The following is a 25,011-nucleotide window of genomic DNA, read 5'->3' on the forward strand; positions in this document are numbered from 1 at the left end:
GTCTCCGCTTAAATCTTAATAACATGTGCAATAGCATGTTGCCACTTAATGTAGTTTATTATACAATACTGTATATATACTGTAACTGTACATATATTATATGTACAGTTTATTTCTTGACCAAACCGACTGATAATTAACTTTTAAATTATGAATTTATCTAAGAAAAGAAAATACACCACACAATAATTATGAAGTTAGATATTAGAGCTAATGTCTACAAGGCCGTTGTGTGAGGTCTGTGAGGGGGGCTGGCTCCGGGTTGGACTGGCCTAGGACTGGTTTATTTCTATCCTGAAAATTTCTCAGAAGTGAATTTAGTGATGACTTAGACGCACAGTAAATTGTTAAAATCGTCCCATCGTTGGTTGTTTTTCCAGGAAATTGAACTGTTTTGGTAAAATGCTAACTTGTGTATTGGGACAGTACTTTGGCCGCAGAAGATGACATTTCACAAGAACACAAGAACGCAGACTGAGAAAGTTCCAGAGAGAGAGAGAGAGCGAGAGAGAGAGCGAGAGAGCAAGAGAGCGAGAGAGGCCTTCGTCACAAAGGTTTACAGTAAGTTTGAGTAATAAAAGAAATGACATCCTGGTATTGTATTTGCATGCTCCTTGTCACACCCTCATCAGGACTTCCTGCTCATCTCATTACTCTCACCTGTGCTTTCATGATATATTTTCAGAAAGACAGATAGACAGATAGATGGATAGATAGATAGATAGATTTTATTGGTCCCAGAGTATTCCACGATAGATAACAATTTACTCAGTGACCTCTTCTCCACCACAGCTTCAAATGTTTCCTGTTTTCAGTTTAGTTTAGAGTATGTAAGAGTATAGTATGAGAAATGGTAGTATAGTGTAGTATATGTACAGTATAGTGTAAGAAATGGACCATTTTAACTTAGTATGCATGTGCTTATGTTTCATTTAAAAATATTTATGTTATTTTATGTTAAGGGCATAGGCAAAAGATCATTTTGGAAAATTTTAGTTATTTCAGTTGTAAACATGGAAAATATACGTTTGAGGCCACTTCTTTATGGGTGTTTCTGGCCTTAAAAATAAGTCTACTTTGATTTGGTTTGAGTACACCTTAACTTACACAATGTCAAAGATGACTGAACCAGATGAGTATGCCAGAAGAAAAACTAGTAAGAAAAAATGCTGCACACACGGGCCCCACCAGGTCGTGATAAACGGAAGCTCGGTACTGCCATCTAGGGGCAGAAACACCAACTGGCAGCAGATGCTGGGAGACCTTGTCTTAGCCACCACAAAGCAGCAGCTCCCCGAACCGCTGACGGGTCCTGATTACAACCAACTGACAATAAAAACACTTTTAAATGAATAACAAACCACTAAAGTACCAATGGAAGCAGGCTGCGTGTTCAGAAGGTTTTTCAATGTACAATGCACCCTAATAACCTCTGATTTTCAGATTAAAAGCCCTGTTTTTTTTCTTTTTAAATACAGGGTATTTGCTGCAGAAGGGCTAAAGCAGAGACTCTTTAATCCACTCATGCTTTTTTAGTATAGAAATGTACTCTTCTGAAATGGACTAAAGACATGTTAGGAGACCTAAACCGAAGAACACACTTTTTGAAGGCAGGATTTACCCAATCTGAAATCTCAGCCTATTTCAGCCTTCTCTACCTCCCATCATACTCATTCAAAAGGCCCCACTGAGCATCAGTGAGGAGTTTTTGAAGCATTGAGATTTGCTCAAAACTAAATCTATAAAGTTGTCCAATAGATCATTATTTTGTCAAAAAAAATCCTGAATAAGAAAAAAAATGTACCCATTGGACTCAAACATGTTATGTCATAATGTAGTGTCTACCAAGCTGACATATTTAAGATGAATTTTTTGTCATATCTAACTGCAGCAGGGCTCGCTGCTACCGCGGCTCACCATTGGCACAACCACAGCCACAACATGAATATTAACATACAGTACCAACAACAGGATATATTTTCAAGTCTTCGCACATCACTTTAAAACCTTTATGACCATGCGTTTCTGGCTGCCTGGCTTCTGTCTTGCGCTCAGTTTTGTTGCTCACAGAACAAAGAAACAGAGTCTAAAATGCACTTCACACATTTGTCTTGTTTTATGAACTTGGATTCAGTTATCTCTCAGAACCATTTAAGAACATGTAAATGCATGCATGCAATGAATGAAAGCTGGCAGCAGAACAGACTGTAACCCCAGCATCCTATCACCTCATAAAGTTAATGTCATGTTTGTGTTCCCCGGATGAAAAAATTCTCTCTTTAACTCCCAAGGGAAATATCTTGCTACCTGTTCAGACACCACCTCCATTGGTTGGACTCCATGATTAAACTTCCATGCTGAAGTGTATTTAAACACTGATGTGTTCACTGACTGACATAGAAACTGGAGTGGCTTTGCAGGGGTGATGCGTTCACTTACTAATGTCATCAGTCTGGAGGATAAATCCTCTGGGAACCATGAATGTCTGTACTAAATTCATTGTCACTGAAATGTGTTCTGATAGATAGATAGATAGATAGATAAAATGGGAAATTACAGTGTTACAGCAGCAAAATAAGTCACACAACTCATAATATAAATAAATGGGAAATACTAGGATACAATATGCATACATACAATATACATGAAATAATAATAATAATAATAGGAATAAAATACAAGAACAAATATTTGACCATATACAAGTTGGGAGTACAACAATGTGCAACTGCTTAAATAGTATGTTAAATATGTAAATAAACCAATTGTGCAGGTTGCACTTAGTGCAGTAGGACAGGATAAGTCAATCTTTTGGTGAACTAGAAGAGAAGTCAGGGGCCCATCATTCATGTGCAATAACCCGGCTTAATTTGCATATGTTGTACTCATGCTTGGGGCTGTAACGATACACCAAACCCACGGTTCGGTTCATATCATGATTTTTGACCCAAAGTTCGAAACAAACCCCTTTTAGGGGTGGGGGTGGAGGAGAGTTATACTCAGTAAACGTAATAGTAATTACAAACGTAATTGTAGTTCATCAACATAGAACCACTGAATGAGACCTGATGGTGAAGTTAACAGTAATGGACAATTACGCTTCCAACCCATAGGGGGACAGAAGAGGAGAAGTGCTTTGGTGCCTACTGTAAAGGTGCTGGTTGACAAACAAGTAGCTAATGCAAATTCTATGGTTGAAATGTTAGCTAATTCTTGGTGGGTAACATAAGATTACGACATTTTTTGTACTATTGTTTTGACCACGGCTCACAACTCTGGACTAACCCACAAATTCATCAGTAACGTTAACGTTGTAGATAGACAACTATTCTAATGGTAATTTAGCTAGCTAGCACACCTCTGTCTTCTGCCTCAGCTCCGGCCCGGGGACACATGCACAGTCAACCCCCAGCCAGCTAGCAGCCATCCGCTATCATTACAGCCCCGGCCCGGGGACACATCCACAGACAGCCCCCAGCCAACTAGCAGCCATCCACTATCATTACAGCCCTGGGGACACATCCACAGTCAGCCTCCAGTCAGCTCGCAGCCAGCCTGGTCAGAACTAAGCTTACTCTGGTGCTAAGGATGCTAACGGTAGTTTACAGAAACATATCCAGGCACCTGAGTCAGAACAACAGCCATTTGTAACATAACACCTCTGGTGCCATCCCCTTCGATTTTAAGCCGTCTTTACAGTAAATTTAAATTTAAAGCTAAATTTACCAGACAAAACGGGGATAACCAAAAGGACTAATACTAATAGTGATTTAAAGATGTGATAGCACTGGATCTAGACAGGAATGATAACTCTGGGAGTTAGAAGGGGTGTGTCGCAATTCTGCCTTCTCACTCCGCGACACAGGTTCGTGGATCAGAGTGTCACAATTTTTGTTTCATATTGCATTTTGTTACAGCCCTACTCATGCTGCCATTCTTCTTGGGAGGACAGTCTCCAGATCGCAAACTGCACAATGTGACACAGAATCAAACAACACACCCTCATACCTAAAAGACTGAATAGGTTGATTGCCAGTGAACCCAAAACAACATATGTAAAACATTATATAAAATGACTTTTTTAATGCCGTGATACGGCCACACGGTGGCCATTTTAAACAAATGATCATTACACATGGCTGTAACACGTGACCTCTGTGGCAGGTTTAATTATGTAATTGTTCTAGTCCAGGTAACAGTTGCAGTTTCAAACACTTAGGTTAAGTTGTGAAACGGGGACATGCTAATACCTGAGGCGTTCCCAGACATGATGTGCCAGGAGAAGAACAGTAGTGCATGATTCTAAGAAGAGGAATGATACATGGTGTGTGAGAGAATATGTGTTTGAAAAGATAATGACACATTGCATAAAATGTTCAGGGTGTGGCAAACCATCACAAGCAGTTAGCTTTAGAACCTAAAACGATAAACCTAAGCACGTACAAGTACAGACCATCTTTGACTAACTAGATTGCCTTTACCATTTAGGACTTTATCATCTCCTGGACATTTGTGTCCTGACTTCCACCTGAGCTGCACAGCAAACTAAAAGTCTCTGCAGGGCCTTTGCAATGCTTTCAGCTTGATTCCACTTTAAAGGAGGAAATGTCACTTCAGGTGTATTTGAATAATTATTGGAAGCCTGAAAAGGGTCAAAATGATTATCCACCAAAAAATGATTAATGGTGACATGGTTGCTCAGGGGGTGAAACACTGATTGTCTGTGGACCTTTGTTGGATGTCATTACCCCTCACTCTCCCCTCACTTCCTGTCTCTCTCTAATGTATCACATCGAGAAATAAGTCAAATTTAATTCAAAAGTAAAGTGCATAAGTCATGTAAAATAAAGCACTTATCTTAACTAAAGGGAAACAACTAAAATCAAGAATTGGAATCATAAAATATGAAAAAAATACATGAGATCACAAAATAGTAAAAATGGAGGAATTTAACATACTACATTTTTACAAACTGGAAGTAGCGTAAGTTGGCTGCGATAATGTGAAAATCTTTCTGATATGAATTGTTCTTTGAGAACATGCCTGTGCATGCTCCGTCCTGATCGTGCTATTCATTCCCTCTCGGTGTTTTCTTACTTTCAAAAACTGTTTTCCTTCTGCCAAGCCAATTACAGTAAAAAAAGTGAAGCTTCAGTCATATCCAGAGCCACTTTCTTTTAAGACTGCAAGGGAAGCTAGGCCCTAAACGTTTACCCTAAAATGTCAGAAACTTAACGGTCATATATGTACTATTGTGTTAACATTTTGAGTAAGAAAAAAGTTCCGTATTCAGATTAGGACTTGCAGAGTACCAGTGGAAAGCTGTGTGCTTTCTTGGTGTTACTTAAAGACATGTTTTGGAATTATTGCAGAATTAGGACCCAAATGCAGAGATGACAGGCAGGTAGGAGAGTATTTAGTTAAAGATTTATTTAAACAAAAGAGCCCAAATGAACACAAGGATCAAAAATGCAAAAAATCCAAAAGGTCCAAGGAAAAAGAAAACCTAAACCAGGAACACAGGAAAGAGGCGACCGTAGAACATGCCAACTGGAACACACAAACTCAGAAAAGAATCTGACAAGAGACAAGGGGAACAAGGACACTAAATACACTGGGTGATGAGATAATGAGAGGCAGGTGTCCCAAGAGCCGGAAAACAGGTGGAAGACATCAGTTAATCACCATAGACAGTTGAAGAAGTGGACCAACAGATCCTCCAAACTATTTTCATAAAAACATCTGCTGCGGAGCCATAACGTGAGATTAAAGGCAATGTAGCCTTTTACACATTGCCGTGTTTCTTTAGAAATAAACAATGGCCAAATAGAGTCTTGAAACGCTTCACATGTAAAGTTATTCACTGTGGCGCCAAAATGAATGGCAGTCAATGGGATGCTAAATGCAGGTGATGGCTTCGTAGCATTAAAATTGCTATAAATATATATATATATATATATGTGTGTTTATAACAAAACGCCAGGCAACAACAAGACGTGGAGTTGGACAGTGCATTGCCTCAGATTTACAAACTGTTCTCATTAGTGGCAATGAGAACAGTTTGTAAACACCTACACCTTTTCTGCACCTGCAGGTGTAGAAAGGAGCTTCTCCTGTTTAAAGTGGCTACAAGTCCTACATCCGTAACACGATAGGCCAAGCCCGTTAAATAGCCTAGCTCTGCTGGCCAGTGAGAGGACACTGGTCAAGTCAATGGAAAAAGACGTCTAGTTGGTACGACAGGGTCACAGAGCATTTTCTTGAAAAGGAACGTAGTGCAGAATCTACGTATAAATAAATGGACAATTTTTATGATCTAGGCCAAAAATTTGCTTCCCCTCTTTAAAAGACCAGCAGCCGCCACTGGTCATATCATATTTCAGCCTGCCCTTGTGCAGGCAGAGACACAAAAAACGCAGCGAAGTGTTCTGTACAAAACAGTTTATTAAAGCAAGCCAGCTTGAGACAAATCCCTGAGACAGTCATTCTTGCATTGTCAATCTGTCTTCCAAGACATCTGTCTGTATCGTAATAAATGAACCAGTTTTTACCATTTATAGGCATGAACATGTACACACACTAAAAACAAGTTTAGTTCAACACAAACACTTGTGTATATATAATTGTTTTGAGTTTTAAAGTGTGAATATAACATAATCTGCCACTTTACATTTTATACTAAAAATGACATAACACAAAACCCATGACCTTACCACGGTGACTAGTAAAAAAACCTTTTGTCCAACATAAAAACATTTCCTGTAGTTTATTCAAGAGCAACAATCAAATATAAATATATACATAGGAGCTACGTGACAGCAGATTGAGCATGTTTAGATCAAGCTGGATCACAAGAAAGCAAAGTGCAAATGAGCAGACACAAATGTTAAGGTTTTTGTTCATCTTCAACAAAACTTTTTTTTTAATCTTATTGCTTAAAAGTGCTTCTGCTTTAACAGAATTATTAAATATAATAGTCTAAGCTAAAGATTAGTGGACTGACAGACTAACAGTATTGCCAGCATGGCAAACTAAACTTACCATCACAAAAATATTTTTGCCAAAACAAACAGTGGACAGAAACAAAGCACCTTTTTCTAAAGATATGGCAACTATGTGTTTGGAAATGAAATTATCCAGAAAACTGTGAATATAAACATAAAAATATTAACACACAATATCAAATATTCTTGAATCCAAGATTGATGGGCTTGTTTTTCTGGGTGCATATGTCGGTGTCAAGAAGAAGCAGTGGTATCATGCGGGAACAGGATGCTTCATTCTGGTTCAAACTGCTGAAGCACACAGTCCACAAATAAACTGACATGAACATGCATGGAGTCTCTCATAAAAATACTTGACAAGTTGCCTTGCCATAAGTTTAAACTGCATTTACATTTTTTTTTCACAATTCAGTGGTTTTCTCCTGCACCACCACCTTGCGGTAGGTGGGGGTTCCGCTCACTCTGGTGGTAGAGGAACTCGTCACGCTGCTTTGAGGACCAGCCAAAGGGCTGCTGTAGAGGACTCTCTGAGAGTCGGAGATTTCCCTTTTCTGAGATTGACCTCCTGCCTCCTGGACCAGCTGACCTGCGCTGCTCTTTGGCCCCCCGACCAGCAGGACCCTCTGCGATCCAGAATGTCCTCCTGACTGCTGCAGATTGCCCCCCTGCACGAGATAGGTCTGACTCCCCGACAGGTGTTTCATTGACCCAGCAGGGACCATGCCATCCATGACCATCATGGTCTGGGAGCCAGAGAGGTTGCCAGCATGGATCATGTTGGCACCGCTCCCCTGGACCCCGCTCCTCTCCACCAGCATCATGTGGGGGCCCTGGGCTTGTCTGCTGGACATCACCGTCTGGTTCTGAAAAACCATGCCTTGGGCCGGACCAGTTTGGGTGCCGTTAACCAGTACCATGTTCTGCATGTTGGTGGCTGGTGCCTCAGCCAGCAGCACTGTGTTCTGAACCTGTGGCTGGACTACGTAGTGCATCGGCTGCATCACAGGGGCGGTGGTGTAGTAGACAGGCTGCTGAGCCGGCTGCTGTAGCAAGACCATCTGGCCTTGAGTTGCCATCCCTTCCTTCACTGTAGTCATCCCTTCTGTCACTGTAGTCTTCCCTTCCCTAACTGTGGCTGTGCTTTTCTGCACTGTCTCACTTACCACGGCCTTAGGGGCTCTGGGCTGCGGCTTGGGTGGAGGGGGCAGCTGTTGGGCTACAGTGTTCAAACTTGATACTGAGGTCGGAGTGTTGAAGGAAGCACTGGGCAAAGGAGTGAATGCTTGTTTTACTTCAGTTGGGATCTTCTTTCCTCCGCACACTTCAGCCAGGGTCTTGAACTTTGTCCCAAGGTCATCAAGGAATTGCAGGTCATTTTCAGACTCCAGGAGGCTGCAGCAGCCCACTGAGCCAGCAGGCGAGCCCTTGCCCTCGTAGTCATAAACTAAAAGGCAGTCCTTTCCTCCAAGGTTGTCATTTCCACTGGCCACCTTCTGTTAAAAAATAACCAAAGGTAATCATCAGTAGCAAATAGGTACTTTGTTATTGCAAAGATCCAAGACGACAAAACTCCCACTTAAGAGTAGAAATACTTTAATGATCCCTCACCTGATTGTAGTACTGTGCCAGGAAGTGGTCTGGCAGAGCGATGCCGTCATACATCTCTCTACCTGCTCCCGATTCTCTGCCCTCAAACTCAGAGTAGAAACCACTGCCTCTCTGCTGGGCCAGCATCCCCCTTGACCCTTCTCTAAGGCCACTTACAAAACCTTCTTGATAGACGCCTCCGTTCATCCCATCCATGGAAGTAACGGATCTCTGGAAATCCAAACCTGCCATTGCTGAAGTATTGTTAGCCATGCCCATATTCACATTGAACATATTTCCATCCATTTGTGTTGGCATGTTCAGCAGCGGCACCTCCTATAAAAGGCCAATGATCCAATGTTAGTACAGAGGCAACAGTTAATCTGCTGCCAAAATCACTTAATGCAGCTTTCAAGCCAACATCATCTCAACAGCAAGTGGTCAGTATTTATGACCTCAATGTTCCTGTCCTCAACAGTGTGACTGGTGTGTTTAAAAGTTAAATATGTTCTTCTTACCGTGTTCTCTCCCTGGCCCTCAGTGTGGTAGTTAATGAGGTGTGATTTGGTGTCGAAAGGCATCTCAGCAAAGCCCCCAGCACCCCCACATTTGCAGAACAGCAGCATCAGAAAAAGTACTACAAAATCAAAACAAAGTTTTAGTCTAAAAGAGTCTTAAACGCAGTGGTGTGATCCTTTGGTGTCATCCAAAAGAGAAAGTGCAGTTTCAGTTTACCTTGTAAAAGTGTGGTTATGCTTTCAAAGGAAACCCTGTGGTACTTTAATACAACCATTCTGGTGTAATTGCATGTATGCGGCATTTTTTGGACTTCTCTTTCTTTGACAGTGTGCAAACTGGGGATTGAAATAATTTCCCCCACCATAACTACAGGTTCATTGTGGTTGTTGAAAGGACCTACATGTTCTCAATCAGCTTCTTCCTGTGAGTGATGGGATCCTACATTAACACAGCTGTGTCATTTTTGAGTGTTAATGATACATGATGATTTGTTTTTCACTTCAGTTGGTGCTTATCTAGTCATGAATATACAATATGATGAAAAATACTTCATATTTGAAGCCACGTTTTCAGGGGCTCAAAAACTTGTTAGTAGGCAGTGCAGAGGGTTTGAGTGCCCGGAGGGAGTCTCTCAATGTCGCACCCTTGGAGTTACAGCTATATACCAGTATATACCATTTACTATACATAGCCTTAATGAGGTATGGAGACCTCTTTGGCTTTTATCTGCCCACATAAAACTGAAAAACACATAAAACTACAACTGCATTGTGGTCCTTTAACACATCAAATCTAACATTACAAAAAAAGTGATGAAAATGTGTGTATTCCTTTGCGGTTAGGTTGCCGTCTGCTGGACACTGCCATTATGCTTGTGTGTATGCATCATATGTGTATATATGTATACATAGATACTCATCAGTGATAAGCTGATATCAGCCAGTCAGGCTCAAGTCCTTAATGTTGAGTCCTGTATTGAGACCCATTCTCTGACATCCCTGACTTTGTCTTTATGTTCTGTCCATTCAGAGTCAGACCTTACTGTGTCCTGCATTTCTAAAAGTCAAATATCTTTTCTACTTTCTACATGGAAGTACTAACTATGTAAGGGGTTGTGTATACGATGTATAGGGTGTTGACATCTTATGTGTTCATTGTGTTTAAAGGTTCCAGTTTTAATTTCGGAACTATTTCACAATTGAAAAGATTTGGGCACACTTCTTCGACCTAGTTTTTGTCTTGGTTTTGAATAATTTACTCTGGTCTTGTCTTTGGCCTAAACGGGACTACAACTAAACTCGACCTTTCTTGGGATTGTCGTAAGCACAGCAAAGGTGTAAAGTGTCCGATCTCACTTCATCAGAATGAGCATCACATCATACTTACGTAGGAGAGGCAGCAGGCCCAGGAACAGCAGTCCGATGCCTGCAGGTCCGAACTCTACTGCTTTGCTGGTGCGTTGGTTCCCACACACCATGCCGTCGGCACAGGTACAGACTTGGACCGTCAATTGTTGTGGGTCTGGACAGGCCAATCCCTGCTTGTCCATCACCGCAACTTTCACCTCGTAGAATCCAGGCCAAATGGACTCCTGGGCAGTCAGGGTAGCTGCAGTGTCTGCGACATGAAAATGTATATAGTCAATCGTCTTTTCTCTGCAGTTGACTACAAATTGAAATTTCAAAACAAGGATCTGGTACTACAGATCTAAGAAAAAAAAGAAACAAATCTGTAGCAGACACCAATTAATGTATTACTTTGTTTCTATATCTGTATCTATCTTTTACTCTACTTTAAAGTAATTGGCAGTATTCCTCTCACCATTTAAAGGCGTCACCTGCCATTTGCCCCGAGTGCCCTCTGGGATGATGACAAAGTCAAAAGGAGGTCCGTTTGGGAAGGAATCTTTATCTTCAGCGTTCACAATGACAGAAACATCAGTGGTGCACATAGTGTGGGAGTCAGTTGTCAGGAAGGGGCAGTTGTCATTAAAATCTTCCACCTGGATGGCTACTGTGCCGGTGGCTGTTTTAGCAGGCAAGTCTGTGTTGGGAAAAAACAGAAATCAAAACATATGGCTCAGCATTCCCTTTGTTTCTAATTCTACTCTACAGAGACCGAGTGTGGCTGTGGATGTTGATGGTCCTCAGAGGATCCATCCTAATCCTACGCGTATCTAGTGGCTGGCTGAACTCTTGCATAAAAAGATAAACATTGCACAAACGTCATGATCTCATGAGATTGTTGTGAAAATAGTCATCTATGCTCCTGAATGATAATATTTAATGGTTTTAATGACTCCAGGGCATGTTGGATTTTAGCTCGGCTAGAAGATTAGCAACAACCGGCAGTGTTTTTGTTTCATCTTTCACGTCCATCTTGTTCATACATAAATGCCGGTAGAAGTCACTAGCAGAGTTAAGAGCTTAAAGCTTAATGTTTCCTACATTCCACGGCTTTTTGATTGAAGAATTACTCACTAGGTTCAATGGACCTTTGGGGGGGGGGTTCTTTGTAAATTGTAGTGTGGTTTAGACCTACTCTATCTGTAAAGTGTCATGAGAAAACGTCTGCTATGATTTGACACAATAAATCAAATTGAATTAAGAATACTAGTAATACATGTATAAAATCTGCAACACAGCAGCGTATAACGTACCTTCTGAAATGCAGAGTACTTGTGCAATATATGTCCCATTGACCAGGTATGGAGATTCTCTATCGGGCTTCTTGTTCAGTTTGATTTTAGCTGTCAAAGGGTCGACAGTTAGCCAGTTGTCAGGGTCCAAGCCCTTGGCATACCTACAGCAGAAGGAGACGGTATCGGTTATTAATTGTAAATTAGCTGTGGTTTTAACTGCAGAGGCTTTCATCTTTGTGTTGTAATATTGCATACATGTAAAACAAAAAAAGATAAAAGCAAAATAAAAGAACAATAACATTTTAATAAAGTACATCTATACACAAATGGAATGCATTCTCTAAAACAAAAATTCAGTTTTACATGTTCCCAATACCCTTTCTGCTACTATTCATCATATACATATATACTAGGGCTGTACAAGCTATCCTTTTTTAAATATCATTGCAATTTAAACTCGCAAAAGGCTTCAACATATCGCAATAGACATTCTGAGATTTTTTTGTGTTAGTTTAAAGAACATACTGGATCGTAACATGTTGTCAAGCATTGGAACACTGGAATACAGCACAGAGCCGAACGTAGTAGTTATGAGTAGTGCTACATTTAAATGGCCATTTAAATTGTGTCCACACATAACTAAGAAAAAACCAAATGCATTGGTTGCCAATGAAGATGGTCAATAGACACATAGTTTGTTTACGGTGAACTTTTGATTGACTGACTGTCACAGAGATGCGTGACTCAGTGTCGGACACTATTACCAGGACCTGTGTGCATGAAGTTAGCGCTGGTAAACCTACAGTAGTAGTGTGAGTAGCGTGTTGAAGCACAAACTGAAAACATGTTAATGTTAGTTATGCGCATGCTGATGAATTGGGACAGATGGCAAAATGCTAGTAAGGCTAAGCTACACAAAGCAAGCCTCGTACTTAAATGAATACAAGGGATGATATTATAGAGTGATCTACAATTGTATTTTTATTCGGCTAATGACTGAATGACGTCATCAGTGACTAGTCAACTTGACTTACATCACATCAGAGTCGATTAATCTGATCTCATGCAAACCTTATAATGCATACAAGCCAACATCTGCAATTAATTAAGTATTATCCAATGTATTTTTAGTATGTGAATAACACACTGAGTCCATAAAAATGGTTTTGGTGTATGTACTGACCTGACTTTCTCAGCTGGTTTCCCAGTGTCTACATCTATTGCCTGGTACTGGCCGACGACATCATTCGTGTTGAAGGTGGTGCCTCCTTCTGTCATGGGAATTGTTTTGATCTTTGGGGAAAAAGCTGGCCCCTCGCGCTGGTTCACCACATTGATTTTGATCGGATAGGTTACAAATTTGGTCCCACCTTGCCATGATGATCCTCCACTTGCCCCACTTGCTCCACTTGCCCCACTTGCTCCACTTGCTCCACTTGCCCCACTTGCCCCACTTGCCCCACTAGCCCCACTTGCCCCACCTGCTCCCCCTGCCCCACCTGCTCCCCCACCCCCACCTGCTCCCCCTCCAAAACCTACACCAGCTCCAGAACCTGCCCCAGATCCATCAAACATTGGAGCCTTGTTCTTCACAATGAGGCCTAGGTTAAGGTCCTTCACATCTTCATAGTTCACAGCCTGTGAAATGGCACACACAAACACAACCAGCACAGAATACCATTAATACAAACGTTAACATTGTGTCAATACACACTCTCTAAATTCAGTAAAATTAAATCATGTATGGGAGGAGGATCACTGGATTCCCCACATTTATCCCACAAACAACCGGGAGACTAACATAGATAGATAGGTAGATATATAGATAGATAGCCTTTAATATTACGCTCACGGTCCATAAAAAATAAAAAAATGCAAATACACAAGACAGACACCAATTAAACATGACACTTATACCAGTAATCCCATAAGGGTGACTGGTATTGCAAAGCACTGAACCTCGGGTCAATCAGATGTGAAATGACATATTTCGTCTCAAACATAATTGCAGAAACATCACTGTGCTGCTCATTCAGCTGTACCTTGTCGAGCATTAGGATGCCCTCATTGGTGACGGGGTCTGTTCTAATGCTGAAGTACCCGGCCTCGTTGCCTTGGACAATTTCATACACAGCTTCCCAGTTTTCTGTGTTCTTCTGGTCCAGGTCCTGTGATTTGAGCCTCATCACCTCCACATTCTGTGTGTTCTCCTCAATGCTGCCTTGATACTGAAAGTCATACACAAAGCAACAGGGTTCATTACTTGTTTTAACGACACATTTATTGATTAGTATTTCATCATGAGCATGTCAACATTTCCATATGTTCTTTTTCCCCACAAAACAACAGTGAAACCATTCAACTAACCACCACCGTACAACATGTTAATGTGGAAAACTACCTCGTTTTTTTCCAGAGTGGGGGGGTTGTCATTCACGTCCAGGATGTTGATGGTGACTGTGCCGGTGCCTGTGTTTCCCCCTGGTTTGCCATTTAAGTCTTGACCTCTCACCGTCAGAACGTACTGATCTGTTTTCTAAAATTAGAGACATAAATGACTTACAGGGACTGCATCACATTGCCGTGAGATGGGAATAAGAAATGAGTTTGATGCATGGTTGCACATCGGAGAGAGTCGCAATGGTCCTGCTGTAAATTCCAGAAATTATAGGATTCACGGCCAATGAACTTGAAAATATCTTATGTTGTATTTATATCTGCATATGCCGGAAGATACAAGGTAAAAATCGGTAAATTTTCCAAAACCTATTAAAGTCAACAAGCATTTTGCAATTGTTTTGCATGACAATGAAGTCAGAGAAGGATATTTATGAACTGCAATTATTTTGAAGGTGAGGAACATTAGCTCTATTGTCTTTGCTAACCTCCAGGAGTACTTGGAGCAAACTGCCAGAGTTAAAATGGTGTCTTTAACAATAAATCAAAGGTGAATTTCAGCCACAGCAAATTATGATAATGGGAAAAAGCTCAAACATTAAATGCTCCTTTTGCAGGTTTTACGCAAAAATTTGATTAGGGATCCTATGTGTCCCAATGAACGTTGCCTAATGTTGTCTTAAAGCTGCATTAACTGAACATTTTGGCTTTTTAGGCATACTGTGTGTGAAGTTTATGTTGCTATAATGTTGTCACAGTAATGTTAAGGGAAATATTGACTATTACTGTACTCCCAATGAAATTAGGTCAACTGTTTAATTGCCTTTTAGCTCTGGTTTAGTCTCCACCAGCTCTTCTGGCTGGGAGCTAGCGCAGGGTGGGTGGTTGGGTAGCGTACAGTGGGTCTAACAGAGATTTTTTCGCACTTTCCATCTGCCTGCTCCTGGAAACAAGTTCCAGACAAGCAGACAGCCCTCCAGAACACCAGAACAAGGTAGCTGAGATGGGCTAAGGAGTTTGGTGATATTTCTCTCTGGGTTCATCACTTTCCCCAACACCTTTCACACATCACATTGTCATTTCAACCACTGTGGATGTAATTCAAACTGTACCTCTCTGTCCAGGCCAGACTTTGCGACAAAGATGGTCCCATCGCTTTTAATGTCAAAAAAGCCATGATCTGGTGTCTGATTTAGGATGCGATACGTGATCTGAGAGTTCTCATTCCTTGGTTCATCCGCATCAGTTGCATTTACTCTCATAACTGTAGTCCCTGTAAAAACAGCATCACATCACCAAAATGAAAGATGTTCCGTGTGGTTTTGCTGTAAACAACCCAAAGTCTTGTTTACATCCAGTTTCTTTCATCTTTTCTGATAAAATATTAACAATGCTTATTTGCCAACTATGTTTATCTTTCAAGTAAAAGGGCTCAAAGGGGTCAGAACAGCCAGAAAAGCGTGCTGCCTGCATACTGCAGAATGTGACCAGATGCATCTGGGATTTTTGGCAGACTGCATTTAGAATTTATCGTATTGTAAGGTATACAATACTTTTTTAAATCTTTTTTTATTGCATGAATATCAATATATCTACACTACCGGTCAAAAGTTTGGGGTCACTTACAAATTTCAATTCCACTCAATTGTAGACAGAATACCAGCTGATCTGAGTGTGGTGGCTGATCTTTAATGCAAAATCTACACTGCCCATGTTCAGTAACCATTCATCCAATGTTCCAAAGGCTCATTCTGTTCACTAATCTGATATCCTTTAAAAAAACTAACTGAGAAAACATTAGAGAACCCTTTTGCAATTATGTAAGCAAGTAATGTAATATGAAAACTGCTGCAAGTGGTCTCAGCTGGTATTCTGTCTACAATGGAGTGCAAGGGGAATATCTAAGTGACCCCAACCTTTCTGTTGTTTGGGGTCACTGGGTTTTGTTAGTGTGTCTGGAATTAAAACACGTTGGCGCCCCCAGCCTTGCGATAATTAGCATCAGTCAAACTGATGGCAAAAGTATCCGCGGTTTAACGTAAAGTGATTGCGGAACAATATAGACATGTTACACAAATGCAGAAACACTAACCTGCATTACTGAGCTCTTTCACCGCCCCGGACTGCATGGCTTGAAACACTGGAGCGTTGTCGTTGTCATCTTCAACCTTGAATCGTATGTCAACGTTGTTCTCTGCAAGGGTGCCATCCTTGTATCTAGCAACACCTGCCAGCTGAAACAGAAAACTCTCGTCTTCATCCTCTGTCTTAGCAGGTACAGACATGAATAACCTGTGACGTCGATTTGCAGCAAATAGCCGACAATATTTTCAATGTTCATTATGACGAGCACAGAACAACAGAATCTGTCTTTACTCACTTTGTACTCAGCCATGCTTTCCCTGTCAAGAACTTTGGTGACACGAATGTATCCACTCGTAGGGTCGACAACAAACACATGGAAGGGCACGTTGTTTGCGCCAATGCCTTCTAGAGAGTATTCAATATTCCCTTTCCCATCATCAAAATCGGAGTGAATCTGAAACACAGTGCACAGAGCTGGTTTAACTAAATACAGTCTAATTCACATACATTTGAAAAGCTCCAAACCATAATTTCTAAAGAAATAATTGTGATAAACAATATAATTGTCTCTTTCAATCAAATTTAGAAACACTTATTTATCTTTTACTTTTGCAAAGGAATTAAAGTTTTGAATACATTCCTGGATACTTTTTGGGGTTATATCACTGTCATGTGACCCAGAAAATAGTAAACAGGTAGGCGACTTCTCTAATGGTACTTCCAACCAGTTTGAAAATCACTGTTCTTGTTTCTTGATTTGGACATTGGAGAAATTGTTACATTGGGGTACTACAAGGTACGCGAGGGCTTCTTCAGCCATATGTGTGTGATAATACTTCTGTTTTCTTTTAGTTATAAGTTAACTAATAGCATTACAGAGTGTTGAAGTCAATGACCAATGACTCACCATGGCAACATATTCCAGTTGAGTGTAGTCTACATTTTCCCTCAGGGGTTTTGGAGGTGGAATCCAGTGGGCCTTAACCACGGCAACAGCCTGCAGCTGGAAGACAATGCATGGAATTACTTCACAATGGACCCTTACTTGACAGATTGACATAGGTTGATGCTAGAATGTATGGTTCGGAGGGACAGGCAAAGTTGTGACCTGCGTTACTCTGCCTCTGATTGGTTTACCCTGATATTCCTAACATTATTATTATCAATAATAACAATAAATTGAATTTATGTAGTGCTGTTCACAAACTCAAAACCCATCTCAAACCCAACCAATCAACCAATCAGAGGCGGGTCATGCCTTTGCTCATCCCAAATTGAAAGGGATTACAATTTCCAAGACAGTCATTATATTACAATTATTAATTCAGATGTTACCAAGAAGCAATAAGTTTTTGTCCTAAGTCTGAATATGAGTCAGGGCCTGAGCAGGTCAGGTTGTCTACTTGCCAAAAAAGCTTAACTAAGGATCAGGATGGAAGAAGACAAAGAGTCTAGACCTGAGACTTGCCAATATTGACTCATGGTCATAGAGCCACCTGCTGGCAACAGGAAGTCATCTTTGTACTAGGTGTTGTACTTTAACAGACTCCTTCTACAGATTCAACACAATTTCAAATTTCAAATTGTTTCTGTGCAAGACCTCAATGATGAAAAGTTATTTTAAGCTTGAGTTTTCTTCAAATGATGCCATATTAAGCATTTAGCCATGAAACAGGAAGTTATTTAACTGAAGTTTACAATGCGTGGTGTACACTTGAAGGTTTGCCTCGCCCCCCTTTATAACTTGAACCAATTTATGATATTGATTCCACATGGGAGGAAGGATGAATACGTCTACAGCCAACAGCCCACATCAATCAAATGACTGATTAAATAGTATTCATACAACCATAATACACAGATCCAATGGAGTGTGTTTTCAGATTTGTACGTGAGTGTGAGTGTGGGACTATATTTGTATGTGCGTGTGTAAAATACAACAAATACAAATGTAGACATCTGTACATTCTTGCAACACAAAGCCACGTTCAAGGTAAATCTTTACGTCGATATGAACACTGTTCTGCTTCTCTAACAGAGATCCTAAAATACAACAGGTGACAAAACAACCGACACATCTCTTCCTCGCCTCCTCCGCACAAAACAAACCCAGGACAATGACACTTAGGGCCCTATCTTGCACCCGGCGCAACAAAGCCCGACGGAAGTACCAAGTGTCTGACAGTTGTTTTCCCATCCCGTTCCCACATCATTTAAATTGCAAATGCACCTGCGCCCATCTTTGAGCCCAGGGGCGTGCTGGTCTTACAGGGAGGTGTGTTCAGGTGCATTCTTGGCGTATTTCTATCTTGCTGAAGCAGAAAGTGACCGCGCCATTGACCAACAAAAACCTCTTAAGTCAATAAAAAAGCCTTTTATTGTTATTTTAACAGCGCATAAGTGCCTAGACTCATGCATAGCGCATGCACACTATGCTTGTTGCACACACACAAGGAAACGCAGCAGCAAACACACATGCAAAAGATTACAAAAAAAAATAACGATGCAAATCTGCCATCATAATAGCAATGCGCCTGGCTTTTAAAGGGAATGGAAAATGAGCTCTGATTGGTTTATTCCATGTTACGCCCAGACCTCACCTATTAATGACGACAGTAAGTACCACCCTTTTGAATCATGCTCCTGGCACACAGACTCTTTTTTTCCAAGGTCAAAACTTGCAAAAGTGGATTTGGAAACTCCCTAAACGCACCTGCGCCATGCGCATCACACCGTTCTCTTAGATCGTGTCATTCTAATGACGGAGAAAAAGCTTATGTAAATGTTTTGTCCACTCGTGCTGGATTACAGACATTGTGTTCTGACGGGATATGTTCTTGCTGTCAATCAGACACAGCAACTTATTAGTAACCCTCGTTACAATTTTCAGAAAAGCTAAGAAAGATTCTCTGTTGCATTGACGTCATCTTGCTGGTTGGGGCTCTGCCCTGTCTCAACTTGGTGGAGCTAAGCAGCATCACATTCCACATGATGAAAAGAATGGAAAATGTAAGGTTTCCTGTTCAAACAAGAACAAAACAGTGTCCAGTCAGTGGGAAGTCAGTCCTGAGAGGAGGTCTGACCCCATTCAGAATTGAGTGCATCTCCCTGCTGATGCTCGTCCAGAGTGTACCCTGGCTGAAATTTGACCTGCACATTTGAGAGAGAGGGTGGGGATAACCTGTTGTTCAGGTTCTAGTGACTGTTCTGTTGCCTTTTGTGTGTTACTGCTTAGTGAAAATAATACAAGGGCAACCACGCCATGATGGTGAGATAACAGTGTGAGGGTTGAAGCCTGATCTACAGACTCCGTATGTCTAGACAACGGTGTTATTCGGTGTTGAAAATTTGATACGCTTTGATCTAACACTGAGTTGTCTTTGTCATCCGTCCTCATTTTGCTGCATTCATTAGAAAACAATTACACAAACTTAAAGGTCCCATGATATGGTGCTCTTTAGATGCTTTTATATATACCTTAGTGGTCCCCTAATACTGTATCTGAAGTCTCTTTTATGTTCACCTTACTTTTCCCCTAATACTGTATCTGAAGTCTCTTTTATATAGACCTTAGTTTTCCCCTAATACTGTATCTTAAGTCTCTTTTATATACACCTTAGTTTTCCCCTAATACTGTATCTTAAGTCTCTTTTATATACACCTTAGTTTTCCCTTAATACTGTATCTGAAGTCTCTTTTATATAGACCTTAGTGGTCCGCTAATACTGTATCTGAAGTCTCTTTCCGAAAAATTCAACCTTGGTGCAGAATTACAGCCACTAGACCCAGTCCCACAATGAGCTTTCCTTAGTATGTGCCATTTCTGAGTCTGTGGATTTGAACCACTTCTAGCCACTGGGGGACCACAGGCAGGCTGGGGGAATCGATAGTAATGTTAAAAAAAACTTATGCACCAATGTTTTACGGCTTGTTCAAATACTATTTCAAAATGGATCCTCACAATGTAAACCCTGTAGTCAAAGCATAAAGTAAATGCATAGCTCTCTCTAACAGGCTTCCCTGTGTTTTGCCAGTAGGGAAGCCTGCTGGAGATGTATAATAGAACAAGACTCAATTAGCTTCTTATTTTTTCCTCAAATATGTAGCAGCTGAGTGCGTCACAGATTTTAATGGTAATATTGGAGTGCTAACAGCATTGGATTTTCAGCATGATGGCCTCCACTTTTGCCAGTCCTCTGCTGATTATTACTGTGAGGGTCGGTGAATGGTCAGGTACTGCTTAACTGCTCGTGTTGAGAGGACAGGCTGGCACACCCTGGCGCTCCTACTCTTCGGAATCTAACTACGCCCCAATTGTTCAGTCAATGCACGGGCATGTCAAAACAGAAGCGCTGGGATGACTCAACCGGTACATCCCATTTATTTAAAACAACTTTTCGCTATACAGCTGAGAAAATCTCTTAAAGCTCGTTAATACCCTTCCCGCGATTGAATGAGTATTCACTAGTGAGTCATAATCTGTAGTCTGCAACTCAGTATTAGACAAAAGAGCATCTGTGTTGTCAGTCATTGCAGTTACACCTGGATTGTAATACTTTAAGCAACTATACTCCTGTGTTGACTCTTAGTGGTTGAACTGAATATCTGATGAATTTGTTAGCCAAATAATTGACCTAAATGCATTTCTATCATCCATAAACAAACTGATGATCCTTGACCAATAATGATTGATATGATGAAAGCATAATTCCGTTAAAAAACACAACACGATGATGATTTGACAACCAACTAACTCTATATGTAGACAAGTTCAAATGCCTTTGTGTCTCTGCGTTGCCATGGCAGCCGGTTCAAGTCAACATGAGCCGGTCCCTTGTCTCGAGCGATGGAAGGTGAAAGTCTTTCGGATTATAACGCGGTTCAGTGTGTAGCAGTGGGGAACTCACCACAAACAGCAGCCACATAGAGACGGACGGACAAATCCGAGTCATGATAGAGAGAAGTCCCAGGAAGTGAAGACAAGTTCCGTCAAGAGTTCCAGACAGACTGAGCTAAGAGAGTAGAGGAGGAGGCTTATGAAAGAGGAGAAGAGGAGGAGTGTTTCCCCCACACACAGACACACACGCACACACACACACACACACACACACACACACACACACACACACACACACACACACACACACACACAAACACACAACAGTAGCAGGGTGTGGGTGTGTGTGCGTGTGTGGATGGCCTAACGTTACAATCCTAACTTATGAAATAAAGAAAAAGAAAAGAAAACGATAACATCAGAGTGGATCATATGTTCTTTGTTCTTTAACCCTTGTTTTGTCCTCGGGTCAAATTTGAACCATTTAAAAAATAAAGTTTTTATCCGAGTAGTGGGTTTCTTTCAAACTAATTTTGAGAAAAATAACGCTGATTGTTCCCCAAAACGCTCTTCAAAAAAATAAATGAAGAGACCACTATTTTATTTAAATTTGGATAAAAAAATGGATAAAAGAGCATTGAAAAAAAGTGAAAAATGTGCGCAAAAGCTTCAAAAACATGGGGGGAAAAAACACAATAACACTAAAAGGTGCAGAAAAAGTGACAAAAACATCAAAGATAAAAGCAACTAAAGTTTTGAAAAAGACAACCAAAAATCTTTGAATAATAAATCAATGCAATTTCGTAAAAACAGACAGTTGCACTGTCGACTGGAAGACAACACAAGGGTTAAAAAATATGAAATGCAGTGTGTGTTGCCTCTTAGTCGGATTTATTTGTGAGTTTCCGTCAAATATTAACTGTAACATTTTTTGGATGAAACACTTGCGGTACGGCGAATTTAGAAAAAGTCGTTTTTTTTTTATTTTTAAATTTTAATGGTAATTTGCATAGAGTGCATAAACCTATGCTAACAACAGATATGAGTAACAGCCATAATTCTGCTGATCCCATACAATGTGCCCATGGTGTCACACCCTGAGAGGGTTCTGGAACATATTTCAGTGTCACTCCTTTTCCAACTAACTGCTGTTTGGCCCAAAGACGTCAACACTGTTGTTGGGTTGGTTGGTTCTGTTTTCACATTCCATGTGTGATGAGCTCTGTCACCTGCAGCACCTCTCTAAACCTGTTTTCACTCCTGTTGCTACTGGTAACTGAGTCAACATCACCGGTGCCTTCTTGGCTTGTCCTGCTCCATATCAGCTTACGGTTAAATGTCAGATGTCTGACAAATTCATAGTTTTTTTTCCTGATTTCATTTGACCAAATCAGTTAGACTTTGACCTTGTAGCATTAAATTAAAAATGTCCAACATATTTCTTTAATTCTTTCCAGTCTGGCTTTCAGGTGGTGGAGGGACTGCCTCAGGCCTGCGACAACTGCCATGACACTGGGCTGCTTTGGAGGATGCAACAACGAGGAAATAAAGCGACACACTGGTTAGACGGTGACAACAATAGACGCCGGGACACAATCCGCGGCCTCTGGGTGACGCAAATACGGGGAAATTAAACGTTACACGCCAACAACGGGATGGACTGTGCACGCAGGACGCGCTACAACAACAAGACGGTTGTGGTTAGAAAAGAACAACAGGGAAAGGAACCGTCCCACGCAGAACATGGGGACAACAACGGGACGGTTGTGGATAGGAGAAGAAGACCGCAAAAAGGAACTGCCACATACGGGATGCAATTCCCGGTCTCTGGGGTGAAAGTCCTGTATCATTTGACCCATCTGTCCCCCAAACCAACTCTTACAAGGATTTTCGGCTTTTCATTACTACTCACTAATTGTGCTTTTATCAAGAAAGATGCTTCGTATCAAAATACATTTGTCTAAAATGTGTGCTCACCACCACGAATAAAACAAGAAAAAATGGTGTCCCTGTACACGAATCAGTAGAGTAAATAACGTCACCATTTCACGAACTGCCGTGAGACTGAGACTCCCTAAGGTTCCTCTTTTACTGTTGATTTCATAGACATTGTGATATACTTTCATCTGGTTTAATCAGTTGAGGGTCTCAATAACCCTCAACATTGTTATCTCCTCTGATTTTACTTATTTTTGTCTCTGTGAAGCTAGCTGCTAGCTGTTTCTAACCACAACACTATTATTTTTAATGCCCTCTCTCCACTAGAAGATGGCTACCCGACCCGAGCCCGACGGGACCCGACGGACCAGGTTCGGACAGATAGTTAGAGATAATGTTCGGGTCGGGCTCGGTCACACCAGCGCGATAAACATCTTATAATGTAGCCAATGGGTCTGTTTAACTTGATACAAAGGTTCATGTTTGTGCTTAAGATAAATTAAAAATATTACCCGAACATCTGTCTTCCTGTGTTCGGAAATTTGTTTATGTAGCTGTGACAACGAAACACGTGCATATGTTAAGCTACATGCAGCAGCACAACAACAGAAGACATTCCAAAGAAATTGGCCTCAGGAGATTTTAAAAGACAGAGATGTTTTGGGCTTGTGGAGAGATCAGCAACTAAACTACCAGAAGCTTAGGGTTCATGCCCGCAAGCATCCTGCATTCTTGCCATTCCAGCCAGCAGCAGTAGCAGTCAGCGTAACTTCTATGAACATCAAGCAGAGAAGGACAGCCTTGAAGCCATCCACCGTTGATGCAATGCTGTTTCTGCATAAAATCATGGATTAGCCTAAATTGTTATTGGGGGATTATGTAAATATATCCCATGTGGCTGCCTTTGTGTTGATGTTAATTTCACTTTGCTGCGGACGCTTGTGTTTATTTGAATTTTATTGACAGACTTCCGTATGCCTTCCTACAGTTGCTTAATAAAAGCGGGCTTTCTGCAAAAACAAACGTATATGTGGCATTATTATGAGACAAAAGTGAGAATTTTACTGAGTCAGGCTCGGGTCGAGCTCAGACAGAAAAATGTGGCCCGATCCGCACTCTGCTCTCCACTTCCTGCTCCCCCAGTGGCTACTTGTAGGTATTTCCATGTCCTCAATACTAACTCTGACCGCTTTCATCAGGCCCTCACCACTGCACTCACACATCAGTAACAAAAAACCTAATATGCCTAGAGATGCTTTTCTAAATCACTTGATAGCACCTGCTCAAATAAGGAAAATCAAACCAACTCACAGGCAAATAAAGAGAAAACGCAGACTAGCGGAATGGAAACGGAGAAAGGGCCGTCTGGTGCTGTCATGCATGTCCACCTATAATAAAGCAGTAAAAGAGGCCAGGCCCTTCTATTCCTCCAACATCATTACCACAAACCGACATGGTCAGGAGCCTGCCGTGACTGCATTTGTGCCACCCTGGTGGCCATTTTGTATGTTGTGTTGTGTTTTGTGCTTGTCGCTGTTTCCCATGTGCTCTGTAGTGTCCTGTCTGTCATGTGTCTTTGTCTTGTTAGTTTCCCTCCATTTCTGTTGTTACCTGTTCCCAATTATTGTCTTTTTGATCACGTCCAGTCCTCTGTCTTCCTGTTAAATGGTCTGTGTATTTCTACACCCCTCTGTTCTTCTGTCCTTTGCCGGTCTGAGTCACCCTGTTTGCTTGTCCATTTGGAGTTGTAAGTTTGTAAGTTGTAGAGTCACAATAAAACGTTTTCAGTTTGAAGCTCTGCCTGGAAGACTCTAGCTTTTGGGTCCTCCTGATGAAACTTGACAGTCGTAATCACAAAGTCCTTTATCCAAACCGTAAACTCTGTAATAAACCCTCGTCCTGAACATCACACTGAAGCATGTTGGCATTGGTATTTCTATTTATACTTGAGTTGTAATTGTAATTTTTTGATTTTAGGTCATCATAGTCCTAAAATACTTGTA

General features: G+C 41.1%; 1 protein-coding gene across 1 annotated transcript; it reads right to left on the minus strand.

The window, feature by feature from the left end:
* Positions 1-6,925: 6,925 nt before the first annotated feature.
* On the minus strand, positions 6,926-21,298 carry dsg2.1 (desmoglein 2, tandem duplicate 1). The gene is made up of 14 exons (XM_034880569.1): positions 21,141-21,298; positions 17,141-17,236; positions 16,529-16,687; positions 16,241-16,382; positions 15,261-15,421; positions 14,153-14,287; positions 13,794-13,979; positions 12,935-13,389; positions 11,770-11,912; positions 10,932-11,153; positions 10,497-10,727; positions 9,110-9,228; positions 8,613-8,927; positions 6,926-8,497 (listed from the first exon to the last, which is right to left on the minus strand). Exons 1-14 carry the CDS (start codon positions 21,183-21,185, stop codon positions 7,406-7,408), a joined length of 3,501 nt encoding a protein of 1,166 aa, XP_034736460.1. The 5' UTR covers positions 21,186-21,298; the 3' UTR covers positions 6,926-7,405.
* Positions 21,299-25,011: the final 3,713 nt, after the last annotated feature.

Source organism: Etheostoma cragini, chromosome 9 (assembly GCF_013103735.1).
Source record: "Etheostoma cragini isolate CJK2018 chromosome 9, CSU_Ecrag_1.0, whole genome shotgun sequence".
Classification (NCBI taxonomy): Eukaryota; Metazoa; Chordata; class Actinopteri; order Perciformes; family Percidae; genus Etheostoma; species Etheostoma cragini.

Coding starts and splice junctions, on each gene's coding strand:
- dsg2.1 (XM_034880569.1), bottom strand. CDS start 21,185: ATGACTCGGATTTGTCCGTCCGTCTCTATGTGGCTGCTGTTTGTG. Junction 13,390..13,793: donor GCATCCTAATGCTCGACAAG/GTACAGCTGAAT, acceptor GCCATTTCACAG/GCTGTGAACTATGAAGATGT. Junction 11,154..11,769: donor AGTACTCTGCATTTCAGAAG/GTACGTTATACG, acceptor TTCCCAACACAG/ACTTGCCTGCTAAAACAGCC.